Source organism: Anas acuta, chromosome W (assembly GCF_963932015.1).
Source record: "Anas acuta chromosome W, bAnaAcu1.1, whole genome shotgun sequence".
Classification (NCBI taxonomy): Eukaryota; Metazoa; Chordata; class Aves; order Anseriformes; family Anatidae; genus Anas; species Anas acuta.
The window spans coordinates 4,928,445-4,947,945 of NC_089016.1; the positions used below are offsets into that span (position 1 = coordinate 4,928,445).

Below are 19,501 nucleotides of genomic sequence, written 5' to 3' on the forward strand. Positions count from 1 at the left end.
GCCATGGGGTTAGTAATGAAATTATAGTGTTTGTCAGAGACTGAGGCTCCAAGAACATTCCTCTGTAAAAGATGTACAGCTCAGTGACGCACTTTACAAAGACCTTTTAGATACCTCAGCCTACAGCCAGCAACAACATCAATTATGTTGTTTCTTGAGGGATTACTTGACCTACTCCTCCAGATCTGCAATGAGAAGGATGTCCCTGGACAGTGGGCATCTGAGGTTGCACCCAGTTCATTTATGCCTTCTGGAAGCAGAGCAGGACTGATTCCCCCAGTGCCCAAGGGCTCTGCTCACAGACTCCTGCTGACAGACCGAGCCTTAGCCAACAGAGCACAGTCAGAGTTCTGGCCAAGGAGCACTACAAATTTCTTCCAGAATCGAGCAGGAGGTAGTATGTCTTTGATGTGGTGTGGAGGGCACTTCCTACAAGATATGCAATAGGTGTTGTACATGTTTGACTTTTCACTTGTAATTCCTTCCATGAACAGGACCCATGTCCAGAGGCATCAGATGTCCAACAGCAGCTCCATCACCGAGTTCCTCCTCCTGCCATTTGCAGACACACGCGAGCTGCAGCTCCTGCACTTTGCGCTCTTCCTGGGCATCTACCTGGCTGCCCTCCTGGGCAACAGCCTCATCCTCACCGCCATAGCCTGCGACCACCACCTGCACACCCCCATGTACTTCTTCCTCCTCAACCTTGCCCTCCTCGACCTGGGCTGCATCTCCACCACTCTCCCTAAAGCCATGGCCAATTCCCTCTGGGACACCAGGGCCATTTCCTATGATAGGTGTATTGCACAGGTCTTTCTCTTTCTATTTTTCATCTCAGCAGAATATTCTCTTCTCACTGTCATGTCCTATGACCGCTACGTTGCCATCTGCAAGCCCCTGCACTATGGGACCCTCCTGGGCAGCAGAGCTTGTGCCCAGATGGCAGCAGCTGCCTGGGGCAGTGGCTTTCTCAATGCTGTGCTGCACACTGCCAATACATTTTCTCTGCCCCTCTGCCAAGGCAATGCTTTGGACCAATTCTTCTGTGAAATCCCACAGATCTTCAAACTGTCCTGCTCAGATTTCTATCTCCGGGAAGTTGGGGTGTTTGCCAGCAGTTTTGTCCTTGCTCTAGGATGTTTTGTTTTCATTATCCTGTCTTACATTAAAATCTTCACTATTGTGTTTCAGATGCCCTCTGAGCAGGGACAGCACAAAGCCTTTTCCACGTGCCTCCCTCACTTGGCCGTGGTCTTTATGGTTATCAGCACCAGTATGTTTTTCTACCTGAAGCCCTCCTCCATCTCCTCTCCATCTCTGGATCTGCTGGTGGAAGTTCTGTACTCTGTGATTCCTCCAGCAGTGAACCCCCTCATCTATAGCATGAGGAACCAGGAACTCATATATGCCCTCTGGAAACTGATTCAATGGGTTCACAGTCAGGAGCAGGAAGATGCCCATGTTTCCTGACAGGTTTTTCCTTCTTTTACCCCAGGGAAGGTCTGTGCATTTTTTCTTTTAAATTCTGATGATCATGTTAATACACAAATGTATTTATCCACCCCTCATCTCCAAAAGCATGAACCTGCTGTGCCTGCTAACCCAAAGGCCTTCTGTACAGTTGTCTTCAAGGTGTTTTTTCTGTCTTCCTGAGGAGCATCTCTAATAAAAGGGTGTCTCCTCACTGCAGAAACAGAAGGCTGGTCTCTTTTTCCTTATGAAAACAGGAATTAGCTTCAGGAATTGCAGTCTCCATTGTCTTGGCTGTGCTTCGTTTTCCATAGGTTCAGGGGTGGGGGTCACAGGGAGGTGTGTTGCAGAATGAGGACTGGACTCTTGTGCATTGTGGGTGTTTCCTACTTTGACCATCTTAGCCAGTACAAAGTAACTGCAGCACCTTGGGCATCACGGTCCCCTCTCTCTGCGGAGCAGCACTCAGGGTCCTGTGAGAAGCATTTGGAGGAAGCCAGGAGCACCAGGCCTGATCAGAGGAGGAATGGGGAGGGATCAGACAGGAGCTGACCTGGGCTGGAAATTTTCTGATAGACAAAAATGTGGATACTCTATTAGCTTGGGAAACTGTTGACCATCACTGTGCACATGGGACCCTCAGCCCAAGATCCCAATTGGCTTGTTGTTGCATGAACAGATAGGAGAAGCTTTCACAGGAGCCTTAGTCCAAGATCACACAATTTCACAAAATGCTTGAGGTATCAGTCATTTTATCATAGAACGTTTTCAAGTTGTTCAAGCATGACTTCCCTTTGCAAGTTGTTCAAGCATGACTTCCCTTTGGTGAGTCCAGCTTACTACTGCCAATGACTTTCATGTCCTTTCTTTGCCTGTAAATGGTTGACAGGATGAGCTGCTCTCTTATCTTCATAGGGAAGAAGGTGAGGCTGACCAGCCTATAAGTCTCATTGGTCCTTCTTCTTGCCCTTGAAAAAATAGAAAGAACAACACTATTTAAGCTGCTCTAAGAATGTTAACTCAATCCCAGCCACACCTAATAGAGTTAGGCTTGAAGAAGGCAGAAAGAAATTTATAATGGTTTTAAGGAGAAAATAAATCACCACGATTGTGAATTAACACTTGGTCAGGAGAAAGTACTGACCAATCCGATCTCTTAGTCAAGTTATCCCTGCTCAGAGCAGACCATGGTGCGAGAGAGCTCCAGAGGTCCTTTGTGACCCTAAGTCTTGTCAGGGGAAGGGGCTGGACAGTGGAGCCAGGGGTAATGGGCACTTCTGTGTGTTGTGACGTTGCTGGCTTTTGTAATCCCTGTCTGGCCCTGTTCTCAGCACTACCCAGTGACCATGTTCATCCTCAAAATGCAGCTCTGATCCATGGGCTGCAGGACTCATCGAGGATGAGGGTACCACAGAAAATTTCTCAGAAACACTGTTGGGCATTACAGAATCACAAAATAATGAGGGTTGGAAGAGGCCTATGGAGACTGTCTAGTTCAAGCACTTCCCACTCAAGCATGGCCAGCTGGAGCAGGTTGGCCAGGACAGGATCCAGCAGTGTTTAGAACATCCCCGAGGATGGAAGCTGCAGTATCTCTCTGGGCAATGTTCGTCAGTCATCTACAGTAAAGAGAAGTTTTCTTAGGGTCAGTTAGTGGCCATTGACTCTTGTCCTGCTGCTCATCCACCCTGAGAACATCCTGGTTCCCTTATCCTGTCCTTTTGTCAGACATGTATATACATTGACAAGAACACCCTCGGAACGGTCTCTTCTCCAAGCTGAATAGTACCAGCTCTCTCAACCCATGTCCTTCTTGTACTTTGAAGCCCAGCAACAGACATAGGACTGCAAAAATGGCATTACCAGTGCTGAGCAGAGTGGAAGGACCGCCTCCTTTGACCTGCTGGCAATGCTCTGTCTAATGCAGTCCAGGAGGCTGTTGGCCACCCTTGACACAAGGGCAGCCTGCTGGCTCATGGTCAGCTTGCTGTCTACCAGTACCCCAAGGTCCTTGTCTCTTCATCAGTCCCTCCCCAGCCTGTACAGGTGCAGGACTTATTTCTCACTATGGGAAGGACTTCCTTTTCCCTTTGTTAAAATTCCTGAGGTTCCAGTTCCCCAGCATGCTGAGGTCTGTCTGGATGGAAGAACACCCTTCTTCTCTATCAACCACTTCTCCCAGTTTTGTGTCCTCAGCAACCTGCTGAGGGTGCCCTATGCCCCATTGACCATGCTCTCTATAGAATTATGGAATCATTTACGTTCATACACACTCACTGCTACACACACTGTGCTCTCTCCCTGCATCTCATGTATTTCACTGTCCCCCTGCAATAAAGGGGCATCACTCCAGGAGGTTCATGCATCCTCCAGGATTGTGGATGTTTCATGTGTCCATCCAAGTGTGGAGAGTTACAGAGGGGAAGAGAGCAAGGTCAACTCACAGGGTACAGCTGAGCACAGACACCCCAGCACTGGGCATTCCCCACCTCCTAGGCCAAGGCACAAATGCCAAAACGAAACTTCATCATCTCTGATTTTGTAAGGGCCTTCAGCACTGCCATGTTGACATAACATATGTCTTTCTCCTTCACTCACAGACATGAATTCTTTCCAATTTCAAAAATTTTCTACTCTATAGAAGATATCTTGAGCTTGCTGGATCTTCCTGGTGCTAGTTACAGTCTTCTGGGTTCCCTCCAGAGCTCACGGTGAGGCTTCCTGTCTGCAGTAGGGCCTGTATGAAAAGCTTTGATGAAATGTTTGTCTTTTTGTCATTCTGCTGTGCAGAAAGAGGAGTCACAGAAAAGCACTTCTTCCTGGCAAAAATTCTCTCTTGAGAAGGGGACCCAGCCTTTTCCACATTAGAGAGGGAAACCAGCACTGCCCATGCCACTTGGGCACATAAGGGCGCAACTTCTGCAAGATCACTTCTTATTGGCTGCATTTTGCTTTTGCTTTTGCTCTACTCCCGATCATTTGATTTTGCTGTGGTTGGACCAGATGGTCTTGGAGGTCTTTTGCAACTTTAATGATTCTGTGATTCTGTAATGTGCTGAGGGGAACCTGAGTGAGCACTAATGTCTTCAGTCTGTGTCCACTCCGCATGCCATAGGGTATCTCAAACGAGTACCCAGAAGGGCAATGCACCACAGGGCTGAGATGCCCCCCAGACTCTAGGAGAGGCAGAAGGAGCCAGAGAGACACCACAATCATTGCAATGCCCTGCCTTTGGGTGTGCAAGGGAAGGACTTGTGTCTCTGAATACCGTTCTGTGTACGAGAAGTGCAGAAGGCCAGCTCAAACATGGACGCCTCACAAAGCCCTGATGCTTCCATGTATGATGCCATGAACAATCCCCACCATCCCCATGAGATCCATCTCACCTGCCCTGCACAGGTTCATTGCAAATGCCCCTGTCTGTTGCATCACCCTCCCCTGCCTTTTTGGACTGTGTCAGGAAATGTGCCAGAGGGACCAGAGAGCTTTCTGGAGACTTGGAATGACATCAAACCTTTCTTCTGGAAGAGGACAGAGGAGGGTGGGGAGAATTCAGGCTGGTCAGCCTCACCTCAGTCCCTCAGAAGGTGATGGACCAAGCTACAGCCACCTCCAGGCACTTGGACAAAAACGGGATTGCTGAACCCATAGGTGAGGGGAAAGAAAGGGATGCTGTCTACGTGCACTTTAGGAAGGCTTTTGACATTGTCTGCCAGAGACTTCTTCTAGCCTGGTTGGTGCTATGTGGACTTAACAAATGGATGAGGCTGTGGGTGGGAAGCATGCTGGACAATCAGGTCCAGGTGTCATCTGTGGTGCAAAGTTCTCCTGCCAGACAGTTCCTAGCAGTATCCCTCAGTGATCAGCACTTGGGTCAACACTGTTGAATGTCTTTATTAAATCTTGGAATTAGGAGAGAGCAGAGGTAGAGATACATGTACATCATGTGTTACTACGAACACAGTAGATCCTCTGAAGAGTGTATATTTGAAGCAGTTTGTGATACATGGCGTAGTAATTTGTGTCAATTAGATGATTGAGACAATGCTGGCAAGACTGTGGCAAGGCTGGAGAAAGTTTATAGCTTAGCTTGTACACATGACACTTGCAGCTGGAAAAGCTGGCCAGAGGGCAGCAGGGGAAGATAATGATGGATGAAGTAACAACTTTCATGGAGCCAGTTCAACACCAACTCAAATGGTGCACATGTGCATTTATAGTCGTGATTATGCAACATCAAGGAGGAGCATGATGGCCGTTGTAACATGTGTTGGCCCCACATGTCAGAACAGCTACTGGATAGGAGGGGATAAAATGAGTACTCCACCAGAGGAGAGAGATGTGATGCACTATCAAGGACAACCTTGCCTCAGTGGGGACAACCGTTCAAGCAGTATGCCTACTGACTCCTTCCTCTAGTACATCATTGACTGGGAAAACGACCGTGCTCATCGGTACCAGTGTCATCGCCCTGGGGTCTGTATGTATGCAAATAGCTCATAATAAAGCTTGCTTAGTTTATACATATATATATATATATAAATGTAATTATATATATACATATAGTCTGCTCTTTGCTAAACTGAACCAATCAGCTTCAGCCCCTGGAATCTAACTACAACAGAGCTTGATAGGCCCCATTCAAGAAGAGGCCTTGGGTGTGGGTTTTCAAGTCCCTTCTGCCTAATTATACGGTGGGACAGCAACAGGCACACAGCTTTGTCACATCTCCCTGAGAAGCTGGAAGGCCAGCAGCAGGTATGTGGATTGGAAGATGCTGGTAAGGTTTCATCTGTCTGATCAGCTCACAGTGTACCAGAAGGCTGATGGGTTAGGACACTTGCTTGAAGGGTGATTTGGGGGCGGGGATAGGACAGTGCAGGACAGCCTGCGTTGGAGAATACCAAGAGCACTGGCAAGGTAGCAAGGCCCCAGCAACACCAAGGTCTTTGTCCCCCTGGTTATGGCAGTTGTCTCTGCTACTGAGGCTGACGAGGACACATGCTGTGCTCATGACAATGGGGCCTTGTTGCCTCCTTGCAACCCAGTGGGGAGGCCAGCAGGTGTCATAGCGTTGTCCTTCACACAGCATCACACACCCCACATCCTACTGCCCCAGGAAGAGCCCTGAGCCATGGGTGAGGGACAGGACCTCCCTGCCCAGGGGCTGGGCGCCAGGGCTTGGCCTTTCTGCTTCACCAAACAAACCAAGGCCTTTACTCAGCAGCAGAGTCTCCTGCCCAGTGCCTTTCTCTACCTGCAATCATGGCCTCCAATTGTGTGCTCTAACAAGTCCATGGGGAGGCTTTGTCAGTAATGACCCTCACTGGGGCCCATTAATGCTCCTAGACACTTCAAAGATTCCTTCTGACTTTTACTTCTCCTGCAGTTACATCATTCTCCTCTCACTACTTGAAGTTCCTGGACACAGCACCAAATGCACCATGGGGCTCATTACCATTCAGCCATTTTCATCCGGTCTCCAAGACTTATACAGTTAATTAACGAGGTTTAAAGAATGCAGTTTAAAGAGAAAGTATTCAATTACCAGATTTCTAGGTGCATTTTACTTCTTTAAGATTATTTTCCATTAGTTTAGAGTTTTCAGAAGAACGGATACCATCATTCTTTATTTGTAATGGATCCAATCTGCCTCCTAAGGAGGTCTGGAGAGGTAGAAAACAGTTCCTTGATGTTCTAGACTGTGTGGTCAGCCTTGCTGCTCAGCTCTCCATCCCCACCACTTCTCTCATCAGCCACCTGGGACTTGCATCACTTTTCCTTACACCAGACTTCTACACTGTATTCTGCAGGTTGTTGTTACAGCTCCTTTGCACCCATTCCCACCTCTGTTCCTCATTCAACTGGTTGCACACTGACACAGTTTTTGTTGTTGGTTTTGTTGTTAACATCTAACACCAACCAAGCTAACAAACAAACCCCACAGACCTCAACAGTGAGCCAAATCCAAGTTGCCTCCAATGAGGTGCACCTTCCAAGGGTTGGCTATACAAGAAAAGATTGACATAGAATAGAAATGACAAATAGAAGTGCAATTACACAGTTGGGCCTCACAAGGACAGAGTAGAGGGGGACAATCACCTCCCTCCACCTGCTGGCTGCTCATCTCTTGATACAGCCCAGGACACAGTTGGACTTCTGGCCCACAAGCACACACTGCCGACTCACATCAAGCTTTTCATCTAACAGAACCCCCAAGTCCTTCTCTGCAGGGCTACTCTCAATGAGTTCTTCTCCCAGCCTGTACTCATGCCCAGGATTGCCTCGGCCCAGGTGCAGCACCTTGCACTTAGATGTGTTGAATCTCATTAGGTTCACATGGGCCCACTTCTCAAGTGTGTCCAAGTCCCTTTGGATGTCATCCCTTCCTTCTGTCATATCAACAGCACCACTCAGTTTGGTGTCATCTGCAAATTTGCTGAGGGTGCACTCGGTCCTACTGTCTATGTCATAGATAAAGATACTGAACAGTACTGGTCCCAGGACAGACCCCTGAGGGACACCACTCATCACCAGCCTGCACTCGGACATAGAGCCATTGACCACCACTCTCTGGGTGCGAGTTTAAGCCAATTCCTTATCCACTGAATGGTGCACCCATCAAATCCATACCTCTCCGATTTGGAGAGCAGGATGTCATGTGCGATCATGTCAAAGGCCTTGCAGAAGTCCAGGAAGATGACATCGATTGATCTTCCTTTTTCAACTGATGCAATCACTCCATAGTAGAAAGCCACCAGATTGGTCAGGCACGATTTACCCTTGATGAAAACGTGCTGGCTCTCTCGGATCACCTCTTTGTCTTGCATGTATCTTGACATTGCTTCAAGGAGGATCTTTTCCATGGCATGTCACTCTCTCCTGCATGTTAGAGGAAACCAGAGTGAAAATGTTTCATGAAATGCTTCAGATGGCTAAAGTTGTTCCAATCATAACTGTATTATTTGCCTTTCTTGGTGGGAATATTCACATCTTTCTGTGTGCATAGAAATATATATTTGTATAGCTCCATCTGTAACTACAGATATATGTGCAAGTAAATGGAAAAGTATATACACAGTTACTGCATACATATAGATAACTGGGAGACTCACAGGCAAGTGGATGGGATTCTAGAATTTTATATCGCCCAAACTATCAGGAAACCAACCCAGAAGTGCTGGGAGCTGGGGAGAAGGGACACGTGGAGGAAAGTCCCAGTGACACGGCTGGGAGGTGGGTTGTGATGCAATTCCTACTTGCAGTGACCTGACTGCCGGGTGGCAGGCAGGCAGACACGGCGATGTCATCGAGTGCATCACAAACCCCATGGGACACAGGGGGCAGCTCAGGCAGGGGACAGCTCTGTCCACCATGGCTGGGCTGCTGCTGCTGAGGTCACCTCCTTACAACAGTGCGATGGGCCAGGAGCAGGCAGGCCAGAGAGCAGCAGCTGTGGAAGTTGAAGGCAGATGCCTGGGCCCTGGAGAGGGCTGCCCTGCAGTGATGCCAGCTGGACATGGGGTTGCAGCCTGTGGGAAAAGGCACAAGAAAGCGCTGGGTGTGACAAAGCACAGCGGGAGAAAGGAGCAGAGTACAGGCAGGGCTGTGAGGGATAGCAGTATCTCACGTGCCCTTGGTGGGCAGAGATGTGAGCTATGGACAAACGGCAAAGAGAGATGGAGGGGAGCAGTGGAGACCAGAGGTCTGGTCCTTGCTCTAGAGACTCCAGATACCCTGTACCTGATCGCATCTCTCTGTCCTGCCTTCTTCCAGTTGCAGTTGCTCTGGGAGTGCTCAGCCATACCCGCCTGCGTGTGCACATCCATGTGTGTTTAAAAGATTGTGTCTTTGTGTACACATGGCTGGATATTCCTGCAGACACCAACTCTAGGTGAGCTTTGCCTTTCCTAAAAGCATATGTCCACCACAAAGGTAAGATAAGTAAGTTTCTTTTTTGGAGCCTGTCCTTGCTGTCACCCCCTGGCAGATCCTTCATGGCCCATCTCAGTGCCCTATCCCTGCAGCGACCCAGCCCCACTGCTCCACAAATGGTCCCACAGCCATGCTGCCAAGGCAACGCACATGGCAGTGTACATTCAGGGTTGGGTCAAGTCCTGCTATTACAATCCCAATTTCACATTTGGGGTCCCCACCTGCCATGGCCCTCCTGCGTTTGCATCCCCCTCCATCCCCCAGCTGTGGGAGTGTGGCCATGGGGGTCCACAAGCCCCATGGTTGGTGATAACATTGGACTCTTAATGATGAGACCATCAGGAATGTAAAGAGTTTAGAGGGAACAAAGAAGGGTGATTCAGGAGACCCCTTGTTGTCTGGGGTTGCTTGTTCTCCAGCCATTAAGGCATGGAAGATGCTGGGTGTTTGCTGTTGCAGGGCAAAGTTGTTGACCAATGAATAGTTAGTGGAAAAGTACTTCTGGGGGGCGAATGGTATAAGAAGGGAGCCTGTCCTCGATAAGGGATAGCTGAAGTTATGTCATCAATAAAGATGTAGCAGTTACAGATCCTAAAAGAACCCTCGTGTCCGTGTGGTCATTATGCCACACCCGGCCCCTGCCCTGACCCATCCACATCCCACGGGAGCCTCTGCAGACAGCCCTGCTCCAAGTCTTCAGGGCTCTGGGCCAGGACAGAGGCTAGCAGGGCTGGCTGTTCCCCTGACACAGGCCCTGAGACTGGCACAAGGATGGAGATGGCCTGGCAGCCAAATGCACCCCTAAACCTGGGGGGAGCAGCCAGTGCTGGACATGGATGACAAGAGGTGACGAAAGCCCTGGGCCACCTACCTGCTCTGTCTGTGCCTGATGGGCACAGCCTGGCCTCCTCCCTCCCTGCACCAGCCTGTTTTCCATCCCTGCCACACGACCCAAAGCCAGCAGTGTGTGTCCTCCCCTTGCGTGGCTGCACATCCCAGCTCAACACAGATGTTTCTCTCTGCTGGGCAGCTTCCAGCCTGGCCCAGCTGGCCCCCAGCTCTCCCAGCTCCCTGTCCTCTGTCCACCTCCCAGGCTGGGATGGCCCCACAGCAGTGCTCACTGCAGGCTGCTGCAGGGCTTTGGGCATTGCCACCACAGCCCCAGTTTCCATTCACTCCTGATCTGCTGAGAATGGGTCTCAGACCAAGACTTGTTTGGTTTAAATACACAGAGAACCTGTTTCATAGTTTAGAGAAACCATGGATCTCACAGATGGGAATACTTAGATACAAAGGAATGGAGAAGGGCATTTCTGTGTAGGCAACATTATCACAAAGCCAGAAAGGAAAATCAAACAAATGAACAAGCAAACTCCATATGGAAAGTTCCTGGGGAGGAATAACCCCAAGTAGCAGAACAGGCTGGGGGGGTGACCTGCTAGAGAGCAGCTCTGCAGGGAGGCACCTGAGAGTCCTGGGGGACGGCGGGCTGAGCACGAGCCAGCAGTGTGCCCTTGTGGCCAGGAAGGCCAACGGGATCCTGGGGTGCATTCGGAAGAGTGTTGCCAGCAGGTAAGGGAGGTGATCCTCCCCCTCTACTCAGTCTCGGTGAGGCCCCACCTGCAGTCCTGTGTCCAGGTCTGGGCTCCCCAGGACAAGAGGGACATGGAACTACTGGAGAGAGTCCAGAGGAGGGCTACTAAGCTGATTAGAGGACTGGAGCATTAGATTAATGGGCCTGTATAGGAGAGGAGAAGACTGAGGGGAGACCTCATCCATGTGTATAAATATCTGAGGGGAGGGCGTCAGGAGGATGGAACCAGACTCTTCTCCGTTGTACCCAGTGACAGGACAAGAGGCAACAGGCACAAACTGAAGCACAGGAGGTTCCAACTGTATATGAGGGAACATTTCTTTACTGTGAGAGTGACAGTTTCACAGAGAGGTGGTGGAGTCTTCCTCTCTGGAGATACTCAAAACTCACCTGGATGCCATCCTGTGCAATGCGTTCTCGGTGATCCTGCTTGGCAGGGGGGTTGGACTAGATGATCTTCAGAGGTCCCTTCTAACCTTGGCCATTCCAAGATTCTGTGAAACCTAAAGAAAACAGGGAGACAGGTAGCCTTGAGATACCAGAAGCAAAGGAGATAAGGGATGGAAGATAAAAAACAAAAAGGAGAAAAACAACTGCAGGGAGATTCCAGACTGACCTTTTGCTCATTAAGTGTCATTAACATATTAAAAATCACACCAATAAAAATGGTAATGTATGTTAATGTGGAATATGGTGTTTTCCCCACCTGCCTCCCAGTACCCCTCCTCCCCCTGCGCCTGGTCCTCTGTAATGCACAAACTCAGTAAAGGTAAGTTAGGAAAAGCTGAAACAGCCAATTAAAAGTAGCCAGAGAGAGAGTTTCATAAGTTTGCTGTGTGTAAAAAATGGTGATTCAAGCTAGATGTATGCTTGCTTTACAAAAGTTCACCAAGAAACCTGACTCTGCAGAGTTCTATAATGAATTATTTAATTCAAAGACCTTTGTGTGCATTCTGACTCTATGTAGATCTCCACACCACAGCCTGTGGAGGAGCCCCCAGTGGAGCAGGTGGCTGTGGCCTGGAGGAGGCTGTGGCCCATGGAGAGCCCCTGTAGGAACAGGGGATTTGGGGGAACTGCTGCCTGTGGGGGACAACCGTCTGCTCCTGACAGAGCAGACCCCAAAGTTACGCACCTGTGTAAGAGCAATTATTGAAGAGCTGCTGCCTGTGGGAAGCGCACACGGGATCAGTTTGGATAGGACGGCATCCCGTGGGAGGGATCCCATGCTGGAGCAGGGGCAGATAGTGACCCTGAAGGAGCAGTGGAGATGAAGCATCATGGATTGACCGCAGCCCCCATTCCCTATTCCCCTGAGCTACTTGGGGGGTTTACGTAGACGAGGATGTATGGAGGGCAAGGTGGGTTTTAGTTTGCTTGTAGCTCCTCATTATTCTAGTTTGCTGGTGATAGGCAACACATTATATTAGTTTCCCTACGCTCATTCATTTTTGCCCATGACAATAACTGGTGACTGTGACAATACAGGGGGTTGCTGTTGGACCAAATGATCTTGGAAGTCTTTTCCAACCTTAATGATTCTATGACACTATGATTTTGTTACACTTGGTGGCTGATCTTCTGATCTTACTATGAGAACAAGCCCTGAGCTCTTTTCATCATATTTTCTCCCCCTTTTCCTTTGAGAAGAAGGAGTTAGAGAGAGGTTGTGGTGGAGTTGAGCTGCTTAGCAGAGTAAAACCACCATAGAAGGCAAATGGGAGGGGTTCAGCACCAGAGCTGTGGCCATCCAAGGATGGCATCTCAGCACCCAGGACATGATCTGATATCTCCCAGGGAAATCTGGCCCTGGATTTTCCATCTTTATGAGGATACCCAGAGCAGTGATTAAAGCAGCCTTTGGGCTCAGAGCAGCCCTAGCATCAGGACCCAAGAGTCCTGGCCGCCCCATTGTCCCCTGAGCCCAGTGGGACCCTCAGGAAGGGCTCTCAGAGCAGCCACCAGCCCTCTCCAGCCCCCCACTTCCTCCCTCCCTAAGCCCAGGACTTGCAGGTTTTGACAGCTGACAGCAGATAGAGGAGGAGAGAAGGGTGGATATCTTTTGAATCATTTTAGTTCACTTTTTATTTTTCTTTTTTATTTTTTTTCTCACTGCTTCAGTCTGTTAATAAACATTACCTTAATCTCCCTACAGGGTCTGCTTCCATGACTGCAATTGATGAGTCATCTCCCTGTCCCTTGTATAAACACAGCAGCCCTTTCCAACTCCATTTTCTTTGTCTGTACCTTTCATGAGCAGGGGTGAAAGGGTGGTGTGGTGGAGTTCAGCTGTCCATCAGTGTGAAACCACCGCAACGCTCAAACCTATTGCTGACACCAGCTTTGAAAGAAGAGGCAGGATTTCAGGCAGTGCATTGGAGAGATGCTGTTTTATTAAGCAGATGCTAAAGGAGAGTTGATGCTGACATGCAGGGAGGGAAAAACTGTGCAGAGTAAACAGAGCAGTTTAATACTTCAGGAGATGCTGGATGAATAATAAGCCTTTTTTTTCTAAGTAATAAACGGAAATGAAACTAAGGATAAAGATAAAAATACCAATATTCTTAATGAAACAAGTACCAGGCATTCAAATTATATCCAGGCAGTCATTTGTGGAGAAAGAGGGGAAGTTTATCACCATTCAGAAATATCCATGATATTCCTTTCCTAATAGCACCCTTGAGCTCCTTGTTTCTCATGCTGTAAATGAGGGGATTGAATGTTGGGGGCACCACCGAGTACAGAACTGCCACCAAGAGATCCAGGGTTGGGGAGGAGAGAGAGGGGGGCTTCAGATAGGCAAACATGCCAGTGCTGAGAAACAGGGAGACCACAAACAGGTGAGGGAGGCACGTGGAAAAGGCTTTGTGTTGTCCCTGCTCACTGGGGATCCTCAGCACAGCCCTGAAGATTTGTACGTAGGAGAAAAGAATGAAAACAAAACAGCCAGAAGCAAAACAGATACCACCCATAAGTACCCAAAGTTCTCTGAAGTAGGAGTGTGAACAAGAGAGCTTGAGGATCTGGGTGATTTCACAGAAGAACTGGTCCACAGCATTGCCTTGGCAGAGGGGCAGGGAAAATGTATTGGCAGTGTGCAGCAGAGCACAGAGAACCCCACTGCCCCAGGCAGCTGCTGCCATCTGGGCACAAGCTCTGCTGCCCAGGAGGGTCCCATAGTGCAGGGGCTTGCAGATGGCAACGTAGCGGTCATAGGACATGACAGTGAGAAGAGAATACTCTGCTGAAAACAAGAAGAAGAAGAAAAAGACCTGGACAGCACAGCCTGTGTAGGAAATGTCCCTGGTGTCCCAGAGGGAATTGGCCATGGCTTTGGGGACAGTGGTGGAGATGCAGCCCATGTCAAGAAGGGCGAGGTTGAGGAGGAAGAAGTACATGGGGGTGTGGAGGCGGTGGTCGCAGGCTACGGCGGTGAGGATGAGGCCGTTGCCCAGGAGGGCAGCCAGGTAGATGCCCAGGAAGAGCGCGAAGTGCAGGAGCTGCAGCTCCCGTGTGTCTGCAAATGCCAGGAGGAGGAACTCGGTGATGGAGCTGCTGTTGGACATTTGATGCCTTTGGGCATGGGGACCTGTCTGGGGAGGAAAATACAGCAAAATATTATGCCAGATTCTGTGAGGAAAACTCGATTTCTTGTACAAACCTCGGAAGAGTGTGCTGAGGTCAAAATAATCTAATTTCAATGTGCAGATCTCCAAACTCCTCAGATATTGGGGGTTGTCTCAGTTCTCCCCATGTAGCAAGAGACAGACAGATTATTGCAGCTGACCTATTCGAGATGTCCAGTAGCATTTCCATGCCCTTAACTCTCACGTGTCTTCTCCATGGATAGCACAGAGCTGCTATGGCAGAGCTGTGCCCTAGTGGAGGACAGCCTGCAGCCCAGCAGAACCCTTGCAGGAAAAGAGTGGAATGCCCTAAACATGGGGTGACCTGAACACAGAAACAGCTCATTCACAGCCCCACACACAGCATTTCCACAACCCTACACGTCAGGAAGGGACATGGATGCTTTTCCTCCATTAACATATCTGCATGGCAGAACGTGCAGGCTCCGTGTCTGAGCTGCACCTGAATTACATCGCTGACTCCAAAGGTGACTCATGAACAAGTTCCCATGCAATTATGTACAGACCTCTATACTTGGGGAGGGGAAGAGTCCAGGGGGCTGTATTATGAAGGCATCATCAGTGCAGGGATGGCAGGGAGGTGCCCAAATCGCCTCTGCCATGGAGATACTGGGAGCAGCTCCCTCCCACCCCCTGCCCATGGATCTGCTGCCTGCAGCTGTCCCTGCCTGCAGCTGGGTCTCTGTCCCCACGCCTCCTGCCTGCAGCTCACAGACCCCATCCCACCTGCTGGGTGCTCAGCTCTGCCCTGCAGACACCTCCTGGCAGCAGGGCTCTGCCCAGGGGCAGCTCGCTGGGGGCACGTCCTAGAGCCCAGGTCACGCAGACCCTGCTGACACTGCATGTGTGCTGGTGGAGCTTTCTATGGGCTGAAGGGAAGGAAAAGATCCTTGTAACCTCTCAGCCGTCACGGAGTCTCAGGTACTTCTTGGAATTAACAGCATATATTACTATTACACCTGAGGCAAGTAGAGAAGATTGGAAGTTCAGGAGGCTCAGAAAAGCTGTGACTGAAGCTCAGAAAATCCCCTACTTTATCCCGGCTCTTGCAAAGACCCTTTAGATACACGCTGGTTGTGCTGTGGAGCTGTGAGCAGGCTGCCCCAGGCAGCAGCCTCCCGCCAGCAGCAGGACCCTGCCCTGCCGGGGGGGCTCCTTCCACCCGCAGCTTCTCCCCGCGGCGCCCTGGGCAGCTCCCCGGGCAGGCTGAGTGCTGAGCCTGGCAGGCGGCAGAGGCCCTGCCCCGGCACACAGCCCCTGGGGCACAGCAGGGACCCTGCTCTGCACCACAGCCCTGGACACCCCTGCCTGCACCCCCAGCTTCTCCTGCCTCCACGAACTGCGGCTGCATTGCCCTCCAGCCAGAGACTTACCGGGTGCAGGGCTGGGAAGTCTTCTCCCCCAGTGAGCTCTGGGCATGCTGCCACTTCTGCCTGCCTTTAAGCACTGTGTCTCTGCAGGCAGTGCCCCCAGCCCTGCTGCGCTGTGCAGAGGAGCTGCTCCTGGGCAGAGCTGTCTCTCTGCAGCGCTGCCCGCTTGCCAGGAGCTCCCCTTGGGCCCAGGAGCCCGGCCCAGCTCAGCAGCAGAGGCCCAGCCCAAGGGCTCCCTTGCTCTGCCCCCCACCAGGCTCCCTGCACATGGCCCTGGGGCTGCAGGGGAACCTGCTGGCAAACAGCCTGAAGGGATCCCTGGGCTTCCCTCCTTCCCCTGGCACACACATTTCTCACCAGCAGTGTTGTTTCTCCTAGCAGAGGATAAATTAGCTGTAACAATAACTTCTTTATTTCCCAGTATCAGTTTGAACATGAAGTCATGGTGGGGGACATTTCTTCCTCCTTGTGGCCACTTCCAACCTTCCTGGATGCGCCAGAAGGGACAAGAGAACACATATCGGGCCTTCTTTCTGTCTGGGTCCTCCTGGTTATGTAGGCAGAGGGGATCCCACAGTCAGCATGCCCACCAGGTGCCTTCTGCTGGCCTAGCAGGGCCACTGGCAGATGTCAGCCCAAAGGCACAGATCCCAGGGAAAAGTCAAGGGTGACCTGTCAGCTACTTCAGGCAGAAGTGACCTCACAGTCCCTTTCTGTGACATGTTCCTACTGCTGCCCTATCAACTGCAGGGACAGAAGTGACCTCACAGTCACTGCCACAGTCACATTCCTCCTGCTGGGGCAGGAGATCCTGAGGCAGAGCTGAGCTGATCAGAGCATTCCCACCCGTCTCCTCCTTGTGGCCCACAAGCTGATCAGATCCATGGCCCCTCACACTCATCTTTGAATGCCATGTGACTGCACAGCAACCTCATGGTTCCTGCCCTGACCCAAGGGGCCAGGCACCTCAAGTTAAGGGTTGGGAGAGGGGTTGAAGGAATGGAGAGGGGCACAGGAATAGGGGCTTTGGGTGTTAGGTGTTCATGTATGGGATTAGGGACTAGAGCTCACCTTTCTGGGTTAAAGATTAAGCAAAGGTTTAGTGGGAGGGTTTGGTCTTTTGCTTGTGGTGGCAGGTCTGTGTTTTTTTAGGTATGGGCAAGTATTTTGGTTTAGGGTTTTGTTTAAGGCTGTCAGGAAATTGTGTAGAGTTAAGCAGAGCATTTTACTGCTAATATTAAGGGCAGGGATCAGGGTTATCAAGAGAGTAAAGGTAAGGACAATGATCTATTGGCTGAGTTTGGGCTTCAGGGGATACTTTGAGGTCAGGCATTAGAGCAGTGGATTCCCGTCATGGTGTGGAGTAGCATTTAGGTTTAGGGAGTAATGTCACTGCTAAAAATAGGGAAAGGGTTTATGTGACTGTTTTTAGTTAGTGTTACAGCAGAAACACTACCTGAACCTTCTAACATCTCTGAAACTATTTCTTTTGCCTGGCCAAGCTCCTCTTCCCTCTCACATATCTCACATCTCTCCTGGCCAGGCTTCCTCTGATTTCCCCATATCAGTCATCCTCTTAGGGGAAGTTTTCTGATGGCTTTCATGATCTCGGAGTCTCTGTCTCACCTCTGTTGGCTACTCCATTCCTGAGACAGACACAGCACCTAAGCCAGGATGGAAAAGGACACAAAGGTCTGTAGGAGCACCCTGCACAATGTGCCCAGCATCTCTGCACCACACTGAAATGGTGCTTCCTGCCTACAACTTTTGGATCTAGAATGGCTGCTATGGATCCAGGGTAACTTTTCCCAGGCCCTCATACATGCTTCGGTTTGTTATGGGCGTCTTGGAGGCAGTGGCAGTTTCTTTATAGAAAACTGAAAGCAACCCTGAAGGATGACTTTAGGTAAAAGCTGAAACCTCGGATGTGAACACCCCTCTTCCTCTATGGGGTTTACCAGGCCCTTGGGAAGATAGGCTCTCACAAACTACATGCAAAGCAGGTGCCTTCTGCTTGCCTTTCAGGTGCATTCGCAGATGTGAGCCTAAAGGCACAGATCCCAGCCAGGAGTCAAGGGGTGACCCGTTGGCTACTTCAGAAAGGAGTTAGCTCACAGCAGTTTAACAGCCATTCACTTCCTGCTGGACTTTGAGTTTCCGAGGCACCACTGTCCTCATAATACCACACCTACATAACACCTCCTTTTTGTCCCAGGACCTGTCCAGGTAGAAGTGAGCTGGTTGTGATCCTTCCAGCCCATGGCACTGCTGCTGGACTCCCAGGCTCTCTGACGCACAGGAGCCAGTTCCGTGCCAGTCCTGGGAAGTGCTAGGGCAGGAGGGACCTTGCAGGCAGTGTCCAAGCCCTGTGCCTATTGGTGGTCTCTCAACTCCTTGCACAAAGTGAAGATCACACTGGCGTCCAGAAGCCATGTACCTGAAGCTGGCCTAGAAGACACTCATGGGAAGTGCCCACCCAGCCCCATCTTGTGCCCATCCCGTGCCCATCCCCACCCCCAGCCCCGGCCACAGTCCCAGCTGACGATGTTGCTTTTCAGAGCGAGGGGGTTGTGGTGCCTGGGGAACAGAGGCACTCTGCAGGACCAAGCTGGGCAGGCTGGGAGGCAGACCCAGCTCATTGGGTCTCTGCCATTGCCCCAGGGCTGCAAGAAATTACTCGCCAGACTCCTTTGCCGGGATGCTGTATGCCCTGGAGCTGCAGAGCTGTCTCTGCCAGCTCACACCAGATTTACCACTTGAGCTCTGGTCAGTCCACCTGGAACAGGCTCACACTCTGTGATTGTCTCCCAGGCTCATATTGCCCCTGCAGATCACCTGGGCTCTCCCGGAAGCTCCTGTTTCCCTCCAGGTTAAATAAATAAATAAATAAATAAATAAAATCTTGTCTGCCATCAGCCCCATCATGTTCTGTGGAGCCCGAGTGCCTAGGAATTGGAAATACTCATCAGCTGCCTGGCTACTAGCAACTAACAGGGAACGTGTGAACCAGCCCCAGATCCCTAAAAGTCCATTCTGGGACTCCGCTTTCACTACACCAAGCCCATGTGGAAAGCAGTAAAGCATGGAGCCTCTTTGGAGTTTCTTCCTTGGGCTTGTTCTTGACAGCAGCTTTGCAAGAAGGCCTCAGCCTTCAGGCAGTGCCCAGAGGAGATCCCCTCTTAGGCAGGAAGTGCTGCCATCCTCTCCAGCAGGAGAGGGTGGAAGTGGCAAGAGAGCAGATCTGCATGCACCAAGCACTGGTGCTCCCTGGCCATGCTGCTGAGATGGGACTCTTTTCCTCTGCACACAGGCACTGTCCCTGCAGAGCCAGACCAGGTCTCAGAGGAAGGACGCCAGACAAAGAAGGCAGTGCAGGCTCCTTTATTTTGTTTCAATTCACAGAGAGCCCGGTTCCTCATGTATAGAGTCTTTGAGCTACACTTGACAAGTAGACACTGAAATGGAAATGTCATGAACTATATTAT

The 19,501-nt window shown here is 50.5% G+C and overlaps 2 protein-coding genes across 2 annotated transcripts; one reads left to right on the plus strand and one right to left on the minus strand.

Moving 5' to 3' along the window:
* Positions 1 to 516: 516 nt before the first annotated feature.
* LOC137847282 (olfactory receptor 14A16-like) lies at positions 517 to 1,526 on the plus strand. The gene has a single exon (XM_068665572.1). It carries the CDS (start codon positions 517 to 519, stop codon positions 1,468 to 1,470), a length of 954 nt encoding a protein of 317 aa, XP_068521673.1. The 3' UTR covers positions 1,471 to 1,526.
* An 11,848-nt stretch (positions 1,527 to 13,374) lies between these two features.
* On the minus strand, positions 13,375 to 15,056 carry LOC137847078 (olfactory receptor 14C36-like). The gene has a single exon (XM_068665334.1). The coding sequence runs from the start codon at positions 14,563 to 14,565 to the stop codon at positions 13,606 to 13,608; it is 960 nt and encodes a 319-aa protein (XP_068521435.1). The 5' UTR covers positions 14,566 to 15,056; the 3' UTR covers positions 13,375 to 13,605.
* Between the last annotated feature and the right edge of the window lie 4,445 nt (positions 15,057 to 19,501).